Source organism: Ursus americanus, chromosome 2, assembly GCF_024610735.1.
Source record: "Ursus americanus isolate L20-20 chromosome 2, mUrsAme1.1.p, whole genome shotgun sequence".
NCBI classification, from domain to species: Eukaryota; Metazoa; Chordata; class Mammalia; order Carnivora; family Ursidae; genus Ursus; species Ursus americanus.
Window position 1 is genome coordinate 41,683,496 of NC_142128.1, and position 15,739 is coordinate 41,699,234.

At 54.4% G+C, this 15,739-nt stretch overlaps 2 protein-coding genes across 5 annotated transcripts; both read right to left on the reverse strand.

Moving 5' to 3' along the window:
* Window positions 1–20: 20 nt before the first annotated feature.
* On the reverse strand, window positions 21–4,326 carry SCAMP3 (secretory carrier membrane protein 3). The gene is made up of 9 exons (XM_045784203.2): window positions 4,085–4,326; window positions 3,669–3,746; window positions 2,926–3,048; window positions 2,726–2,846; window positions 2,154–2,282; window positions 1,559–1,718; window positions 1,355–1,456; window positions 698–815; window positions 21–478 (listed from the first exon to the last, which is right to left on the reverse strand). The coding sequence occupies exons 1-9, from the start codon at window positions 4,148–4,150 to the stop codon at window positions 332–334; spliced, it is 1,044 nt and encodes a 347-aa protein (XP_045640159.1). The 5' UTR covers window positions 4,151–4,326; the 3' UTR covers window positions 21–331.
* A 460-nt stretch (window positions 4,327–4,786) lies between these two features.
* Window positions 4,787–13,761, reverse strand: CLK2 (CDC like kinase 2). Of its 4 annotated transcripts, none has more exons than XM_087854905.1 (13): window positions 13,486–13,761; window positions 11,504–11,673; window positions 10,536–10,761; window positions 9,753–9,837; window positions 9,335–9,401; window positions 9,041–9,157; window positions 8,089–8,255; window positions 7,239–7,333; window positions 6,577–6,706; window positions 6,384–6,466; window positions 6,143–6,222; window positions 5,868–5,958; window positions 4,787–5,319 (listed from the first exon to the last, which is right to left on the reverse strand). In XM_087854905.1, the coding sequence occupies exons 2-13, from the start codon at window positions 11,671–11,673 to the stop codon at window positions 5,134–5,136; spliced, it is 1,497 nt and encodes a 498-aa protein (XP_087711031.1). In that variant the 5' UTR covers window positions 13,486–13,761; the 3' UTR covers window positions 4,787–5,133. The 4 variants fall into 4 exon arrangements, with proteins under 4 accessions (XP_087711031.1, XP_087711026.1, XP_087711023.1 ...); XM_087854900.1 differs by having other exon boundaries at window positions 9,753–9,840; XM_087854897.1 differs by having other exon boundaries at window positions 10,536–10,764; window positions 13,486–13,760.
* Window positions 13,762–15,739: the final 1,978 nt, after the last annotated feature.

Genomic DNA, 15,739 nt, shown 5'->3' on the forward strand with positions numbered 1-15,739 from the left:
AAAAATTCCAGAAACGCGGATTTGAATTCCAGTTCCACTTTCTTTTTATTAAATAACCGAAGCGACAGCCTTGGCACAGCAGAGGGAAGCTGGGTTGGGGTGTGTAAGAGGTGGCAGTAGTGTGGCCTAATTAGGGGGTGGCGGGGGGAGAGAGACTGGGTCACAGTGGGCTCCCCGCACCCCTAAGTCAGGGTCAGCAGTCGTGGCTGCGGGATTGGGGGCACTGGAGAGGGGACCCCTAGTAGTGATGTCTCACCAAGTCCCATAGACGTCAGGGATGGGGGCTAAGTGAGCTCCCTCCAGTGGCAGGGCCAGGGCATCCCTGTAGGGGTCACGGGGCTCGGAAGGCATTTTCGGCAGCCCCGGCGGCTGCGTTGGCAGCGGCGGTTCGCACGGCGGGGTTGGAGAAGACCCCCGCGGCAAATTCCTGCTGGGCCTTCTGAAAGCTGGCCCCCGTGCGGCGGTACAAGGAGTGGATCTGCAAGGAGACGGCGGAGATGACTACGGTGCGCTCGCCGCTGGGACCCCACCCCAACCCCGGCACCAGCTCACTGCGCTTGGCGCTCCCTTCTTGGCTCCCTCCCAACACCCCGCCCTCAGGTCCATTAGCTGAGAACCTGCCCATCAGCTAGCCCGGCCAGGCCCCCAGGGGCACATGATGCCGCTGCTCCGGCCCCGCCTTCCGCGCAGCCCTCACCCGCTTAAGCATCACAATCCCCAGCACGGCGATGCCAGTGAAGAACAGGGCGACCAGCAGCATGAGCCCGGCCACGGCCTTGTTGGCCTTCACCACCACCAGAGCGGAGATCCAGCCGCTGCCGGGAGGGAGAGCGCGGCAGTGAAGAGGGGGCGCTCAGAGCGGTTCCGTCCTCCCAGCTTCTCCCCTGCCTAGCAGACGTCCCACCCACCCACCCACCCACCGGGTCCACGCCCCTGTCCATCTGGCAGCTTTCCGAGTACCCCAATCCCAAACCATATCCACTCTCCTCAAAGTTTAATTCCAGCTTCCCAGCAACTGGCTCCTAGCTCTCCAGGCCCTTCTATGGCATCCTCAGTCCCAACAGCCCTTTCTGTTGAGAGTCTCCATCCCCCCTTCAGAAGTGCTCACACACGCTTTCTCTAGGAAGCCCTCTCAGACTGACCACATGTACTTTTCCTCCCCCAAACCTAGGCCTGTCTGGAGTTCTGACTGGGCTCTCCCCATCCTGGAAGTAGGTCGTGTTTCTGTCATTAACGAGCACCTGCTGAGGACAAAAACCACATTTCCTTCTTCTGAGCAACTCCTACTCCAGTACCAAGTGCTGACTTGGTCTAGAAGCACAGGGGAAGGGGGGTGGAGGGCAGCCTCACAGACCTGAAGCCCCAACCTGGGATGCCAATGGCCTGGAGGACAAAGAGAACATCCTGGACGAAGAAAATGAAGAAGAAAACGAAGAAATTGAATGAACTGTCACTCCTGCGGGCACGAAAAGTGGGGAGAGGGGGAGAAGAATTAGGGCAGGAGCAGCAGATGTGGGGCCCATGCCGGGTTCTCCACCACCCCCACCCCTCAACTTACCGGAAAGCCTTATACATGGGGCGGTACCAGCACACAAAGGAGCAGGGAGTGAAAAGGAGGACCCAGAGGATAGAGAGTCCAAAGCCCGAGCCATTGCTGGTCTCCACACAGAAGCTGGCCAGGCAGGCAAGAAAATTCAGGAGAAGAGCCAGCGTGCTGCCTAAGGGATGGGGGTACAGGATAATGAGCATGGACTGCAACGACAGCTCCTTCCCCCGGAAGCCCACCACACAACCCTCACCAAATATGGCAGAGTAAGGAAGGGAAGCTTCTGCCCTCACAAAATCCTCAACTCAACAGCGGAGACAGAGCACACGTGATCACCTTTGCAAAGATGTTTAAAGGACTCGGAAAACATTTATGTAGGAGGATAAGAGAGAGAAGAGCACAAGAACATATGTTTTCTAAAGGTGGGAGACCAAGTTCTAAATACTATGAAAGGAGTAACCCAGGAAAATTCCTGGAGAAACTAGCCTTAAACTCAGAAGCTGAGCAGAGATGCAATGCTGAGTTCTAGGTAAGTGGGTTCCGGGGCAGAAAAGACGTAAAGTCACTCCCTTTACTGCTCCTCCGAAAAAGGCTTTTTACTACTCACACATCCAGAGGTAGTACATGGTCGACACGGTCTTCTGAAATTCCTGGGGGATCTCCACGGGGATGTCCTGGAAAAAGCAGGGCTGGACTGGGCAAAAAGAAGGCAGAGGGGGCCAATTGTTCTGTCGAGCTATAAGGCAGAAAAAGAGCAGGAGAACCTGAGACATGAGGCAGAGACCAACAAAGGAGTCAACCCTCCCTTCCCCCCCAGGTCCTCTCTCCCGTCTCCAACTCGGGGTCCACGGAGACGAGGGAGAGTAGCAAAACCAGTGTTGATGGTGTTTACTATTATTCACAACTTCTAGGCATTATGCAAAACACTCTGAATGGATGACCTTATTTAACTGCCACAAAAGTCCTGTCAAATGGGTGCAAATATTACCTCTGTCTTACAAGTAAGGAAACTGAGGCACTCAAGATCAAGTAACTTATCTAAAGAGCTCATAGGTAGTAAATAATAGCACCCAAATTCAAACTCAGCAATGCAGCCCCAGAGCTCACACTCTTAGGTTCTTTTTGCTCCTTAAAAGTGCCAAATGCCCCCTCATCCCCCTCCCCCAAGAACCCACTTACCAGCTGTGCCCCCCAGGGCAGCATGCTGCAGCTCCCGCTCCCTCCGGTCCAGCTCCTCTGCTTTCCGGTTGAGCTCCTCCTGCTTCTTTAGTAGCTCAGCCGTGGCTGCGGCAGCGGAAGCCTACCCAGTACCGCAGAGGGAGATGTGAGTCCTGGGCCCAGATCCGGCCTCCACTCCCCCATCCCCACACCCTGTTTACCTGGGTGCTGTAGGAGCCATAGTTTTTGGGTTCTGTAGGGCTGAGCTTTCTCGAGGACTGCAAAGAGGGAGCCGAGGGTGGAGGCAACGGGGCAGGGGCAGGAGGCTCATAGGCTGGTGGGGGCTGTTGGTTTTGGAAAAGACTTTAGGGATCACCTAGTCCCTCCCAATGCAGGTATTTCGAGTCTGCCTGAGTACCTTTCGATCCAGAACCCATTCCCCAGCCTCTCCCCCGGAGAGTTGAACCTCTGTCAGAGAACTCTTCCCTAAGCTGCAGTAGCCTTCGTCACCCCCCACATCCTATCCCTTAGCCAGGACTCAAGGCACTCATCTACGAACCCACCCCCTTCACTTTTTAAAGCTCTCAACATTTTCTATTCCGTGGGATAAACAGGTCTGGTCCTTCTCATTCTACACCCTCTAAACGCATGCCTAAGCATAACTGGTTTTCTCCTCAACTCCTACCAGCCCCATTCTTTATTTGCTTCAAAGAAGCCTCCTCAGACACAGCCTTGGTTCAGGTGCTGCCAGTCTCCAAGTCCTCCCAGGACTGAGGCTTAGAGCTCAAATGGGATCATTGGCCCTCGTGTCCCCAGAAGGGTTAGGCAAGCCATGGCAGACTGGCCTCTCTCTAGGGGCTAAAATCCTTTGCATGCAGGAAAGTCCCCTGTATCCTGCCAGAGTGGGCTTACAGGCACACCTTCTCCTTCCTTCCCTGCCATCCTGAGCTCCCCAGAATCTCACCTCCCGGGTCTCAAAGGGGTTGTAGACGTCAAGGGTGGCATACTGCGGGCTGGGTCGGTGCTGGATCACAGCTGGGTCCTGTGGGCAGAGCTGGGGCTCAGCTGGGGTTCAGCTGGTGCCTCTGGGGGGGGGCTCCCTGGGGCCTCTTCTGATGCCTGTGGCTCCAAGCACTGCACGTCGGAGGCCACGCTGCTGTTCCAACATCTGCCCCCAATCCTTCACCCCACACTGCTAGCACCAGCTCCTTATAGGGGCAGGGTGCCTTATAGAGACCAGGGTGCTCACTGGTCTGGAGTCACCGTCACCCCCACGTGGCGGCCCTTCCCCGGAACAAATGTCAGAAATGGGAAGACAAGTTGGCCTGTCCAGAACCGAGAAGAGTCGACCGAGCTAGCCAAAGAAGGCCCGCGCGTCACCTGAAAGGGGTTGTCAAGCTCGCCGGGCCCGGCGAAGGGGTTTCCGCCGTCTCTGCTCTGAGCCATGTTTGCAATTGCGGCCTGGGCCGCCCCTGCCCTCCACGCCCCTGCGCGGCGGCGGCGGCGGCGGCGGCTCCCGGAGCTCCCTCCACTCCTCCCGGTCCGCCCGCTCGGCTGTGCACGGATTGGCCGCGAAGGCCGGAAGGGCCCCGAGGATCCCCGCAGCGGCGGCGGGCTGCGCCTGCGCCTCGGCTACGGGCGAAGACGGAAGGGCCCCACGTGACGCCAGACCCCGCCTCCCCCTTGCGCGGCCAGGCCCACTAACGAACTACTGCTCCCGGCAGGCCCCGCGGCGGGGTCCCGGCCCACTTTACCCAGACGTCCGGCGGGAGTCCTGCCTCCGGCGCTGGCCGCTTTCCCTCCCCCGACCTATAGGTTAGCCTGGGCTCCCGCCCCGTGGCCACCGCGGCCGGACCTTCCCCAACGCTCACCCCGCTGGATGGCAGAAGTGCCTCGGTTCTAACCCGCAAGAAGCACCCCACCCTTCACCACCCTCCTGAGACAACCGGGGATCCGCGGGCGGTGGGCTCGGCGGACTTGGGAGGGTAAGATGGACTCCCTTCACCAACAAACTCGGAAGGGCTGCCCATCTTTCCATCCCTCCAGCCCAGCATCCCACACCTCAAACTCCAGGGGTGGGGGTCCGATGAAGCACGTCATTTTTATTTCACAAAGACTGTACAAAATTCCTTATAAAACATGGGATAGGTGCCACCTGGTTACCTCCTCCTGCCCCCGTCCAACTCCACTGTGAGAGGGCAGGGGAGGGTGGGAAATGTGTGGGATGGAACAGCGTTCTGTACAAGGCTGGGGGGGGAGCAACAGGTACAAGTTCTTCCATATTTACACTATTTCACATATTCACAGGTATACAGGGAGCCAGGAGGAAGGGGCAGGCCCCGGCTCTGTTCTCTTGTATAAAAAAGCACCAGTGTCCTGGACTGGACACCCACTGCTGGAGGAGACGCAGGGGGCCCAGGGCCTGATTGTCACCGACTGATATCCCGACTGGAGTCCCACAACTTGGTGTTGGGTGGCTCAGCCCGAAGGCGGGCGAAGAAAGGATGCTGAAGGGCTTCACCCAAGGTCAACCGCTTAGCAGGTTCATACTCTAGCATGCTTTCAATCAGATCGAAGAGCTGGTGGTGTTCCTCTGCCTCTGAGGTCAGATACCGCTGGTGGTGAAGGGCAGGAAAAAGGTGAGGCACAATGCCTTACAAGTCCTGCCATTTTCTTCAAGGCCCTAGCTTTCATTCTCGGAGGACCAAGGCTCTGCCATTACGAGTACTACGATGCATACGACCTTAGCACGGGCACTCCCTGACCGGCATTCCTGAGGTTACTGCTCGACCTACCTTCCCACTAGTACAATTCCTTCCTTCATACTTTGAAAGTTCTATGTGTATATCTTTGTCAACTTCATGAATCTTCTTAGCTCCGCATTAAAATGTAAGCTGTTCAAAGGTAGTTTATTCTTTTCTGTCTGACCTAAAGAATCCAGGACACTGCTTCGATTTCTGGTAGGCTCAAGAAACACATGGCTGTCTAACCTCCTTCCCTCCACAAAACCACTCCCTTATCTCTCTTCTATTGACCACAGATGTCTTCTTTCAGTTTTCCCCCTTCCTAACTCTGCTTGTGAATTGCCTTCCAGGGGCAAAAGCACCTTAGGAAGGAAATGACCTTTGGGTGGTAGACACTATCTCACCCCTGCCTGGCTCACCCGCAGTGGTTTGCAGTTTTCTCGTACGTAGCGCCCAGCTGATGTGTTCTCATCCCAATCCAGGCGACCCCGATAAAAATATTTCTGCTTCCTAGAGAGGAAGGGGAGGTTGAGGGGTCAGGAGGTTCCTTTTGCTGTGGGATACTTCCCTTATTCCCCCATCTGAGAGTAGCTGGGGGTGAGGGAAGGTGTCAAAGAAAAAAGAAAATGATGTGAAACAGATCAAGTTTGTGGAGAGAAAGCAAAAGAATTAAGCCCCCCCCCCAAAGGTTCACCTTGTCTTTCGGATCATCCGGGAAGGGATAGGACCCAAGATCCTTTCCATCATGGCTAGATGCTCTCTGTTGTCATGGGTCTAGGAAACAAAGACAGAGCTGAGCATGGGACTGGGAACAAGCTGCTGAGGACCAGCTTCCAGGATGACAAGCAATGTGCAGTGAGCAGGCAGGCCCTCAGCAGACAAAGAAACCAGGTAGGAGAATGCCAGGTGGCTAGAGAAGACACCCCACCACTTACCTGAAACAGTGTGAAGCCAACATAGTACTCAAAGATAATGCAGCCGATGCTCCACACATCACAAGGCTGTGACCAGCCCAGCTCTGGGGGGGCATAGGAGGGACAAGCTGTTATGATGCTTAGGGGACCCTCCCTTCCCCACCACCCACACTCACACTTGGACAACCTTGTTGCCCCACTTGCCCCTGCTTACCGAGGATGACCTCTGGTGCCCGGTAATGGCGAGTGGAGACAATGGTACTGTGGTGTTCGTGGTCAAAGGTGGCACTGCCAAAGTCCACCACCCGCACAGCTGTGCTCTTCACACTGCGTTCGTCTCGTTTCTAGGAGCAGAGCAGGAAGAGGATGGACCCCAGCCACCTTGGACCAAGACTCTTACCACTATTCTCTAAAGTGCTTTCAGGCCTTAAGAAAAGTACCTTGACTTCCTGCTTGCTCCCATACACACTGGAGAATCTGCTTTACAGCTCCCCCCATATCCCGCAAATAATTTAGGAGTGGGAAACGATTAAGGAATGATCATGGCATAGCATGCAAGTCCCTATGCATCTGGACTTTTCCCAAGTGACTGGTATACAGCGTTTCTGAAAACAGGTCAAGAAAACTAAACTTCCCTTACAGGGAAGAAAGTCCAAACCAAGTATCTTAGAAGCATTTGCATTCTATGGGAAAGTTATCTGAGGTCCTCCTTCCACGTTCTCTTCCAATTTAAGTCTTCAATTTCTCCCTTTCAATCTACTCTAGTACTCTGGTTTACTCAGAGCCAGACTGGGAGAGAATACGGGAGAAAGCGAAAGGGAGGCGAGAAAGGGGTTACAAGGAAGGAAAAATGGCATAGCTGCCTGTCCCTCTTACCTTCTCTAGATTGTAGGTGAGCTCATAGTCTGAATTCACAAACAGAATATTTTCAGGCTTGAGGTCCGTATGTGTCAGCTTGTTATCATGGAGGACTGCAGGGGAGAAGGCCAAGTCAGTGTTGGTCCAGGTGGCCAGGGCTAACTAGCACCTGTGACCCCAAGTTTGGTCACCTGGCTCAAAGGTGGTGAGGAGGCAGGGCCAGAACCACTAGGCTGCTCTCTGCTCTACATCCAAATGAAATGCCTGGTCTAAGAAGCCCTACGCTTATTAATGTAAGACAAATGTAATTCTCAGCTGATGTATATAGTTTGCCATGCATTTTATTTTTGTCTTTTGACGTATGTGCCTATCTGACATTCTGTGAACTCAACTCCATAGGACAGCATAGTTATGAAAACCCAAGAGGAACCATGTACTTGTCTGGACTCCCCAACTGGCTCCTCGGTTGCACTAGTGCCTGTTACCACCTGCTTTGCTGGAAATGGAGAGCATCTCAGCTCAAATATAAACCTCTAGCTTGGGAAGTCTTTTTGTCTCTCTGTGCTTGCAGTCTGACTTAACACCTTCCCGAAGAACGGAAATGAAGGAAAAGAGAGGTAATTAAATGCTTTGATTTCAGAAGCTTTCTCTTCCAGCTCCTGTTAGATTGCATGTGGAATAAGACTCCTCAGTGACAGTGAGGACATCTGTCAAGGAGTCAAGTGAAGGAGCTGTCACGGGACAGTGAGTAGAAGAACTGAAGGTAATCAGGCTGACACCTGAGGGGCTCCACCAGTGTAAACGGACACAGAAGCGGTCCAGCGGAGGGAGGGGCTGCCCCGAGTGCACCTAGGCCCAACGCACTCACACTTGACAGCCTGGCACAGCTGGAAGGCCATGTGGCGCACTTGGTGGACAGGGTAGGGCAGGTAGTTGTTGTCTTTGAGGAAATCGAAGGTGCTAAGGCCCAGAAGCTCGAAAGAGATGCACATGTGGCCATGGTAGTCAAACCAGTCAAACATCTGCACACAGAGGCTGAGAAGAGAGATGGGGGGAGGGGAGGTCTGATGAGCTCCCATCTGCCCACCACCCCTCCAACAAGAAGAGACCACAAAGCTGTTGATTCCATATGCTTGTGCAAAAACACGCCAGCTAGCATCACCAACAATACTCAGTTCAGCGAAAGAATGGCCTTTCTGGCCAACCCAAGAGGAGAGCTACTACCTGCCAAGCTTCAAACCATTTTCCTGCATGTTAGTTAAACAATTCCACTGGCTGAAGAGTTGGGTGCCAGGCTCCAGTGTGGACCCTGAATTGTCAAACTCATTCCTAAACCCTGACCCCAGCTCCCACTCCTGAAATTCACTGACCACCAGATACCAGTGAGACCACGTTTATACTGATCATCTTTTTTTGTCTTTGCTTAATGCCCTTATTCTACATTTAGCTTATAAAAGGCCCATGTACAGAGATATTACATATAAATGTCTGGGGCCCCATCAGCACAGAAAGCTCAAATGACTTTTTGATGAAAATACTAATTCTCAGTCTCAGGGCCATTTCCAGGCCACAGCTCTAGAGAGGCCATCCCAGGCTGGGGCCAAACTGCAGAGCACTGCCCTGGAAACAAAGGCAACAGATGACAGCACTTCAGACCCTCCCTTCCTGCCCTACCGTTCTACTAGTCTAAGATGACAAAACATAAAATGAATGGATGAGTAGGTCTAGGACTCCCCTGCCTGCCTAACCGAGGCCAGAAAGGTGTTCTTGTATAGAAGCGGAGCCTCTCAGATGCCTCACATACTCCTTTGCCTGCTTACTTCTTATTGTCAGGGTCCTTCTCATTGATTTTCTCCAGGACGTTGATTTCAAGCCGAGCTGCTTCCTTGTACTTTTCCACATTCTTAATGATCTTCAGGGCAACTCGAGCCCCACCCCTGTAGGATGGCAGAAGAGGTTTTTGCTGGGTCGTCAAAAACATCTGAGATTGAATGGGGATGTCCAGGGATTAAGAAATCCTACCCTCAGGTAATCAGCAAAAAAGCCCCAGATAACCCTCACTACCTCTTTATGCTTAGCAGGTATGGAACAGGGAGGGAGGGGGCTGAAGTTACCTGCGATGGTCGACACATTGTACAACTCGGCCAAAGGTCCCCTCTCCCAAAGTGCTTACAATTTCATCTGAAATGAAAAAGAGCAGGGTCGGGGAGAGGGAGGGAGAGAAGGTGGGGAATGAGCTGAGTTGGAAGAAAAAGGGGTACAGCAACCTGGGGTGAGGAGATGAAGGAAGGGGGAACAGATACAGATGGTCACAGGGGAAGAACACCCCTGCGTGATTCCCACCACCTTTAACCCAGGGGCCATGAGAGCTGGGAGTGGACAGCAGAGGTCAATTCTCAACAGCAACTCAAACCACCCAGATAAACAACACCACTGAGGAAAGGCAAGAGGCTGTGACTTGGGTTGGCTCGGGACGTTAGGATGGCTATGGGACCATTACAGGCTATAGGATTGTTACGATTTGGCTTGTACATCGCTCTTGTAGCCAGTCCCCGACGTGGTAGATGAGGTGGCCCTCAGCGTCGTCCTCTACACTCTTGGCTCTCCGGCTGCTGTGCTGCTGTCGGGGGGCGGGGGGGGTCGGAGCAAGCCAGGTGTCGGAGCGGGGGCCGGAGGGAGGCGGGGTGGGTGGTGGAGGGGTCACCGGTCACAGGCGCCCAGCCAGGGGGGACAGACGATGATGGGGGACAGTGGAAGGGAACACGTCAGATGCAGTAAGGCGGATCGGGGTGAGAAGAGAGAGCGGCGCATAATCCCAAGTCCCCAAACCCAAACGGGAACAGGGAGAGGAACGGGCAGAGCAGAGAAGTGGTGTCGTTGCCAGTGTCACCCACGACCCCATGCTCTACACAATGCCCTTCCAGATAGGCACAGATCTCCCTTTGCCCCCACCCAAGCCCACCTACTGAGGGGGCCATGGAGCCCAGAGCTTGTGGGAAAAAGGCTATTCACAAGCAAGGTCCCCACAAGAGAGCGGAAGCCTCTGGGACACAGGAGCTGCTCCCAACACAGTAAGCCCAGCATGCCAAGGAGGGCACTGGGGTCCACCAGTGCTCTGTGCCCATCCAGCTCCAGAGCGGATTCCAGGCCCTCCAAGAGCTGGAGAGCTTCCGAGAGAGAGTAGACAGACTCAGTGCCCACGTCAGTGTTCATGCCCCAATGCTCAGCTGAGAACAAGAATACTTCTCACTTACCGGGGTCCTAGGGGGCTGAAGAAGAGTGGGGGGGGGGGGAAGGACCAGGGCCGGCACTCACCGAAGATGAGCGGCTGAAGGTCCGGCTGCGCCGTCTCCGCCGCCTGTGCTTCCTCCGGCTGCTGCGCTGGCTGCGGTAACTGCTGTCCTCCCGGTGGTATTCGTAGGAGTGCCGGTAGTCAGGCTCACAGTAGGCTTCTCCCCGGTCCCGGCTGCAGCCGTTGCGCCTGTAGCTGCCATAGTACCTCCGGTCATACACCCTCCGGTCCGACGAGCGGTCATCGTAACTGCTGTGGGACAACAAAGAGCGGTGAGCTGCATCTGCTCTGAACGGTCCTTGCCACAGGATGCGACAAGGTCCTCCGTCAACAGGACAAGGAGTGATGCTAGAAAACGTGCTCTCAGACACTCGTGAAGTCACTCTGAGGACTGAGGACCAGAGAAGTGAAGAAACTAAGCACAGAGGAAGATCCCTACAGCCCCGTGTCACCAAGACCTCCGAAAAGATATCGGCAAAACTACTGCCTCGGGGGGCCTCCTGTCCCCCAGCAATATAACGAATGGAGCAAAGAGCCATTTCTTTCCTAACATGCAATTTTGCTCCAAACTGCCCCTAACTCACCCCTCCCACAGAACATGCTGCTGTTATTAAAACCAGGCAGACCTAACTTCGTCTTGTCTGTTAGATCAGTAGCTACCTCAGGACCCTAGTCTTCTGCACCTCCTTTCCCTTTGCCTGAGACCCTTCTCCCTTGTCCTTCAGACAAGCTTAGATGACATGTTCTCTAGGAAATTTTTCCTGAATTACACATCCCGCCCCACTCCAACCAAACCTGCTGGACGCTTCCTCAGCCCCTCACTATATATTTCCTTCATGATAACAATCTTAACAGCAGGGAGCAAATGGCTTATTTTGTTAACGATCTTGAATATCACCTTACCCCAACTGCTCAGCATGTAACCAATAAATCTTTGTTTAATAAATAAATGAGTGACCTTGAACACGAGTTCCTCCTTCTGAAGCCTCACCTCCGGGAACGGACATGGTAGCTGTCTTCCCGCCGGCGCCGCCGGGTCCGGTCACTGCTACTTGACCAGGAGCGGCTTCTTCGTCTCTTGTGCTTTCGGCTCCGATAGTGCTCATGGTAACTGCCCCGGCTGCCTCGCTCTGAGGAATGGTACCTTCGGGGATGAGGCATCTAGAAGGGAAGGAAAAACAGAAATAGTGGGGAAAAGCTCCGAGTTTCTAGAATTCCATGCCGAGGCCTGCTGCTTTCTGCTCTTTTACTTCTTCTTCTTTTTAAAGATTTTATTTATTTATCTGACAGAGACAGACAACCAGCGAGAGAGGGAACACAAGCAGAGGGAGTGGGAGAGGAAGAAGCAGGCTCCCAGCAGAAGAGCCTGATGTGGGGCTCGATCCCAGAACGCCGGGACCACGCCCTGAGCCGAAGGCAGATGCCCAACGACTGCTCCACCCAGGCGCCCCCTCTGATCTTTTACTTCTACCTCATTTTACGACCTACAACTTCCTTGGTCTTCCTTGTGCTTATAATTTCTCTTTAGTGGAGTGTGGTATATATCACCTACAAACTCTGGTGGAAAACTCTAGGAACCTCCCCCCCCCCCCCCCCCCCCCCCGGCCAGCCCCTTCATCTCATTGCTCTACTGACTCTCCTCAAACCCGGCTCCAGGAAGAACTTCAGGTCTGGGCCACAGCTCACTGTAGGTGAGACTGTGTAACTGCTGGAGACTGCCACAGGTCATCCTTGGCTGGGATCTAAACTACATCTGTTGCTGAGTTCCTTACAACTCGAGAATAACATTTTAGTATACATCAACATGATAAATGTTTTACAATTATTATGAGTGTATCTTGTCTTCCCAACCAGACCATTCTGTCTTGTGGGCAGGAATCCCTACATATAGCAGTATGTACCAAATATAAGCGAGTTCCAGGGATTTGGGTCTGACCTCTTGAACTGTCTTAAACACCTCTCACACCACTGGCCAAATCCCCCTTAAAAGTTTTGAATACAGGAGGCCCCAAGCTGCAGTCAGCTTCCCATTTGGCTCCTCCCCTCTTCTGCTTAGGAAGTACTGAATTACAGGTTTTTAATTAATATCAGCACTACTTGGCTAAAAGCTGGCCCCCTTCCAGTTAGTTATTGGAACTGGAATAGCATGGAGCTCAAATGCTTCTTTCCTTAAAGGAAAAAAATCAGAGAGAAACCACTATCACAATCCAGAAAGATAAGAATATAAAGAACAAAATAAAATTAAATAGGCCCAGGGTCAGAAGCCTTGTGTGTGTGTGGGGGGGCGGGTGGTTAGGTGTGGAAAGGCTTGATGACTCCAACATCTGGCTTTCATTCTGAGCTTCACTTCCCGACCTCCTCAAACTGAGGAGGACGGTGATATTTGTTTCGGCGCTGGTCTAACAACGCCTGTAGCAAAGATGCAAGCGCACGTTCTCCCAGGTAATCCAACCTTGTTTAGCTCAGCCACATGAACACCACCTCACCACACAACACACCGCCACCACAGTTCCTCGCGGCCCCTGCGCTCCCGAGGCAGCTCCACGTTACCTTTCTCAACTTATCAACCTCCCCCCGCCCTCCTTTCTCACTCCGAGAACCCAGAACCAACTCCTCGAGTCCAACTCTTTGCATATGCTCCCAGTGACACGGCGGTGTTCTCCTCGTCCCCAGGCGTGGTCCAACTTTGGTGTTCCGCTCCTTCCCATCTGGGGAACCACTCCCACCCCCGCTCCATCGCCCCTTCCCCGACTCCGGCCCCTCCCGAGATCCCATAGGTCCTCCCGGGTCCACCTAGGGCAGGCCGGTCTTCCTCCTCACCTCCCTACTCCTCACGTCCGCCGCTTCGCAGGGCTCTACCCTCCTCCTCTCCTCGCGCCCCGCGGCCGGGCCCCCAACCCCACTCTGCCCCCGCCCGCCCCGCGGTCGCCATCTTTCCGCGCGGCCCCGCGGCCCGCCAGCCCGCGCGCTCACCGTTCTGGCGGCGAGGCCCGTGCGCTTGTCCCACAGGAAGTCCGTGATGGCGGCGGCACTGCGGCCGGAGTCCCGGCACCCCCGCGGAGACGAAGTGCGGCTCCACCCCCCCAACCCGAGACCCTGGGACCTCCCGCCTCGTTCCCGGGCTCCGCTCCAGTCCCGCCCGCCCCAACTCCGTCCCCGCCCCCAGGGTCCGCTCGGTGCCGCTCGCACCGCCCCCGCCCGGGGCCCGATCCCAGCTCGGTCTCCGGCTCTGGCCTCTCCGATCCGCCGCCGCCACCGCGAGCGCGCACGCACGCACGCACGCACGTCCCGCGCCACCTCCCAGCGACCCCCGGGCCCCGCCCCCCGGGCGGCGCGCACGCCGCCGCGTCCTCGCGTAGCTGGCGGGCGCGGCTGTGGGAGCGCCGGGGGCGCGGGGGCGGGGGTTCCTGCGGGCGGGATGGCGGGCGGCGGGGCTTCCCCGGCGCGTTCCGCCCCGCGGCGCGGCCTTCTCTCTCGCTCCTCAGTCAGTGCCGCCTTCGGGACACTTGTGGGGCTGACTCTGCGAGCCGTGGGGTTTGGAGAGGAACTGGAAGTTGTCATTTACCGGGCGTCGGCGCTCCGCACGCGTTTTGAGGCTTGGTGTGAGGTCTGATTCCCCAGCAAAGTCTGCAAATATCCAGTTCTTAAAACAGTTCGGCTACCTAACCACAGCAAAGCGGGACTCCCCGCTTTCGTCCTGAACAAACGGTGTGCATGTGAGGGTCAGGGGCTACGGCCTTGGAGGAGAGGTTTGAGTGATGGAGGGACGGAGAAGCAGGTGCTGAAAGAGGGGAACTCACACATAGTACATGAGAAGTGTAAATCAACTGAACAAAAAAAAAAAAAAAAGAGGAAAGAGAGGGAGATCTTGAGACAAACTGGATTGAAGAAATAGTCACAAAGGGAAAAGAAAACATAACTTGAGTATGACTATGTAAAGTCGGAACCTATCAGAGGGAAGCTGGGATGGAGGATATAGTTCGATGGGGATTAGATCAGTTGGCCGGAAATAGTTTAGGGAAGGTTCCCTAAAATAGGAGAGGAAGGGTAAGAAGGGGTTGACAGGAAAGAGTGGACGGTTCCCTTCCTCTTCTACGAACACCCTCCCAGACCGTCCGTTCATGCAGCAAGCATTAACTGCGTGTCCACCGTGTGTCCAGCTTGTGCCAGGTGCAAGGCGCCTGTCCTTCAGGGCCTCCAGGTCTCATGGGAGAGAAAGCCTTGTGAAGACAGCTATTGGGAGTGCTGTAAGAAAGTTCTAGACCGGGGGCGCCTGGGTGGCTCAGAGTGTGATCCCAGGCTTCTGGGATCGAGCCCCACATCAGGCTCCTCCGCTGGGAGCCTGCTTCTTCCTCTCCCACTCCCCCTGCTTGTGTTCCCTCTCTCACTGGCTGTCTCTCTCTCTCTGTCAAATAAATAAATAAAATCTTAAAAAAAAAAAAAAAAGAAAGAAAAAGAAAGTTCTAGACCAGACTCTAGCTGGGGAAAGGAGACTTGGAAATGTGTTTCTGGGCTTCCTAGAGGAGATGCCGCATGAACCAGCTGTCAGAAGGGAATTGGAGAAGAATACCAGGCAGAGAAAATATTTGTAAAAGGCTAGAGAGAAGACGGAACACAGCATTTCAGCACGATTGGAGGCCTGGCTTTCCAGAAAGGGACTATCAGAAGAGAGGCTGTTGTTGGGGCGCCTGGGTGGCTCAGTCGTTAAGCGTCTGCCTTCAGCTCAGGGCGTGATCCCGGAGTCCTGGGATTGAGCCCCACATCAGGCTCCTCTGCTGGGAGCCTGCTTCTTCCTCTCCTACTCCCCCTGTTTGTGTTCCCTCTCTCGCTGGCTCTCTCTCTGTCAAATAAATAAATAAAATCTAAAAAAAAAGAAGAAGAGGAGAGGCTGTTGACATTAGGTCCATACTTTGCAGGGCCTCGTATATCATTCTAAGGAGCTTAAATGTCATCTTACAGAAGATGGGGAGGTGTGAAGGGCATAGCACATTTGAATCTTAGACGGGTAACTCTGGCGGACTGTGGGAAAAGAGCTGGCCTGAGAGGGTGTAGGGCCCCTTGTAGAGGCCTCTGAAATAATAATCGAAGTGAAAAAATGCTGAAGGCTTGAAATAAAGCAGTGGCCATAAGAAACGGAAAGGAGGGGAGGAATTTGAGATGTTCAGGAGCTTCTAGCTCTTGTGTCTGTGTGCGGACATAGACGAGACTGGCTTTGTGGCTGGAACTT

What these genes read in the sequence shown, in the direction of transcription:
- SCAMP3 (XM_045784203.2), bottom strand. Translation starts at nt 4,150, where the DNA reads ATGGCTCAGAGCAGAGACGGCGGAAACCCCTTCGCCGGGCCCGGCGAG. An exon ending in ACCCCTTTGAGACCCGGGAG is followed by an intron (nt 3,049 to 3,668) that starts GTGAGATTCTGG and finishes CAAAACCAACAG; the next exon opens with CCCCCACCAGCCTATGAGCC. An exon ending in ATGGCTCCTACAGCACCCAG is followed by an intron (nt 2,847 to 2,925) that starts GTAAACAGGGTG and finishes GGTACTGGGTAG; the next exon opens with GCTTCCGCTGCCGCAGCCAC.
- CLK2 (XM_045784175.2), bottom strand. Translation starts at nt 11,673, where the DNA reads ATGCCTCATCCCCGAAGGTACCATTCCTCAGAGCGAGGCAGCCGGGGC. An exon ending in TCACCTACAATCTAGAGAAG is followed by an intron (nt 6,707 to 7,238) that starts GTAAGAGGGACA and finishes CTCTGCTCCTAG; the next exon opens with AAACGAGACGAACGCAGTGT. An exon ending in GGCACCAGAGGTCATCCTCG is followed by an intron (nt 6,467 to 6,576) that starts GTAAGCAGGGGC and finishes ATGCCCCCCCAG; the next exon opens with AGCTGGGCTGGTCACAGCCT.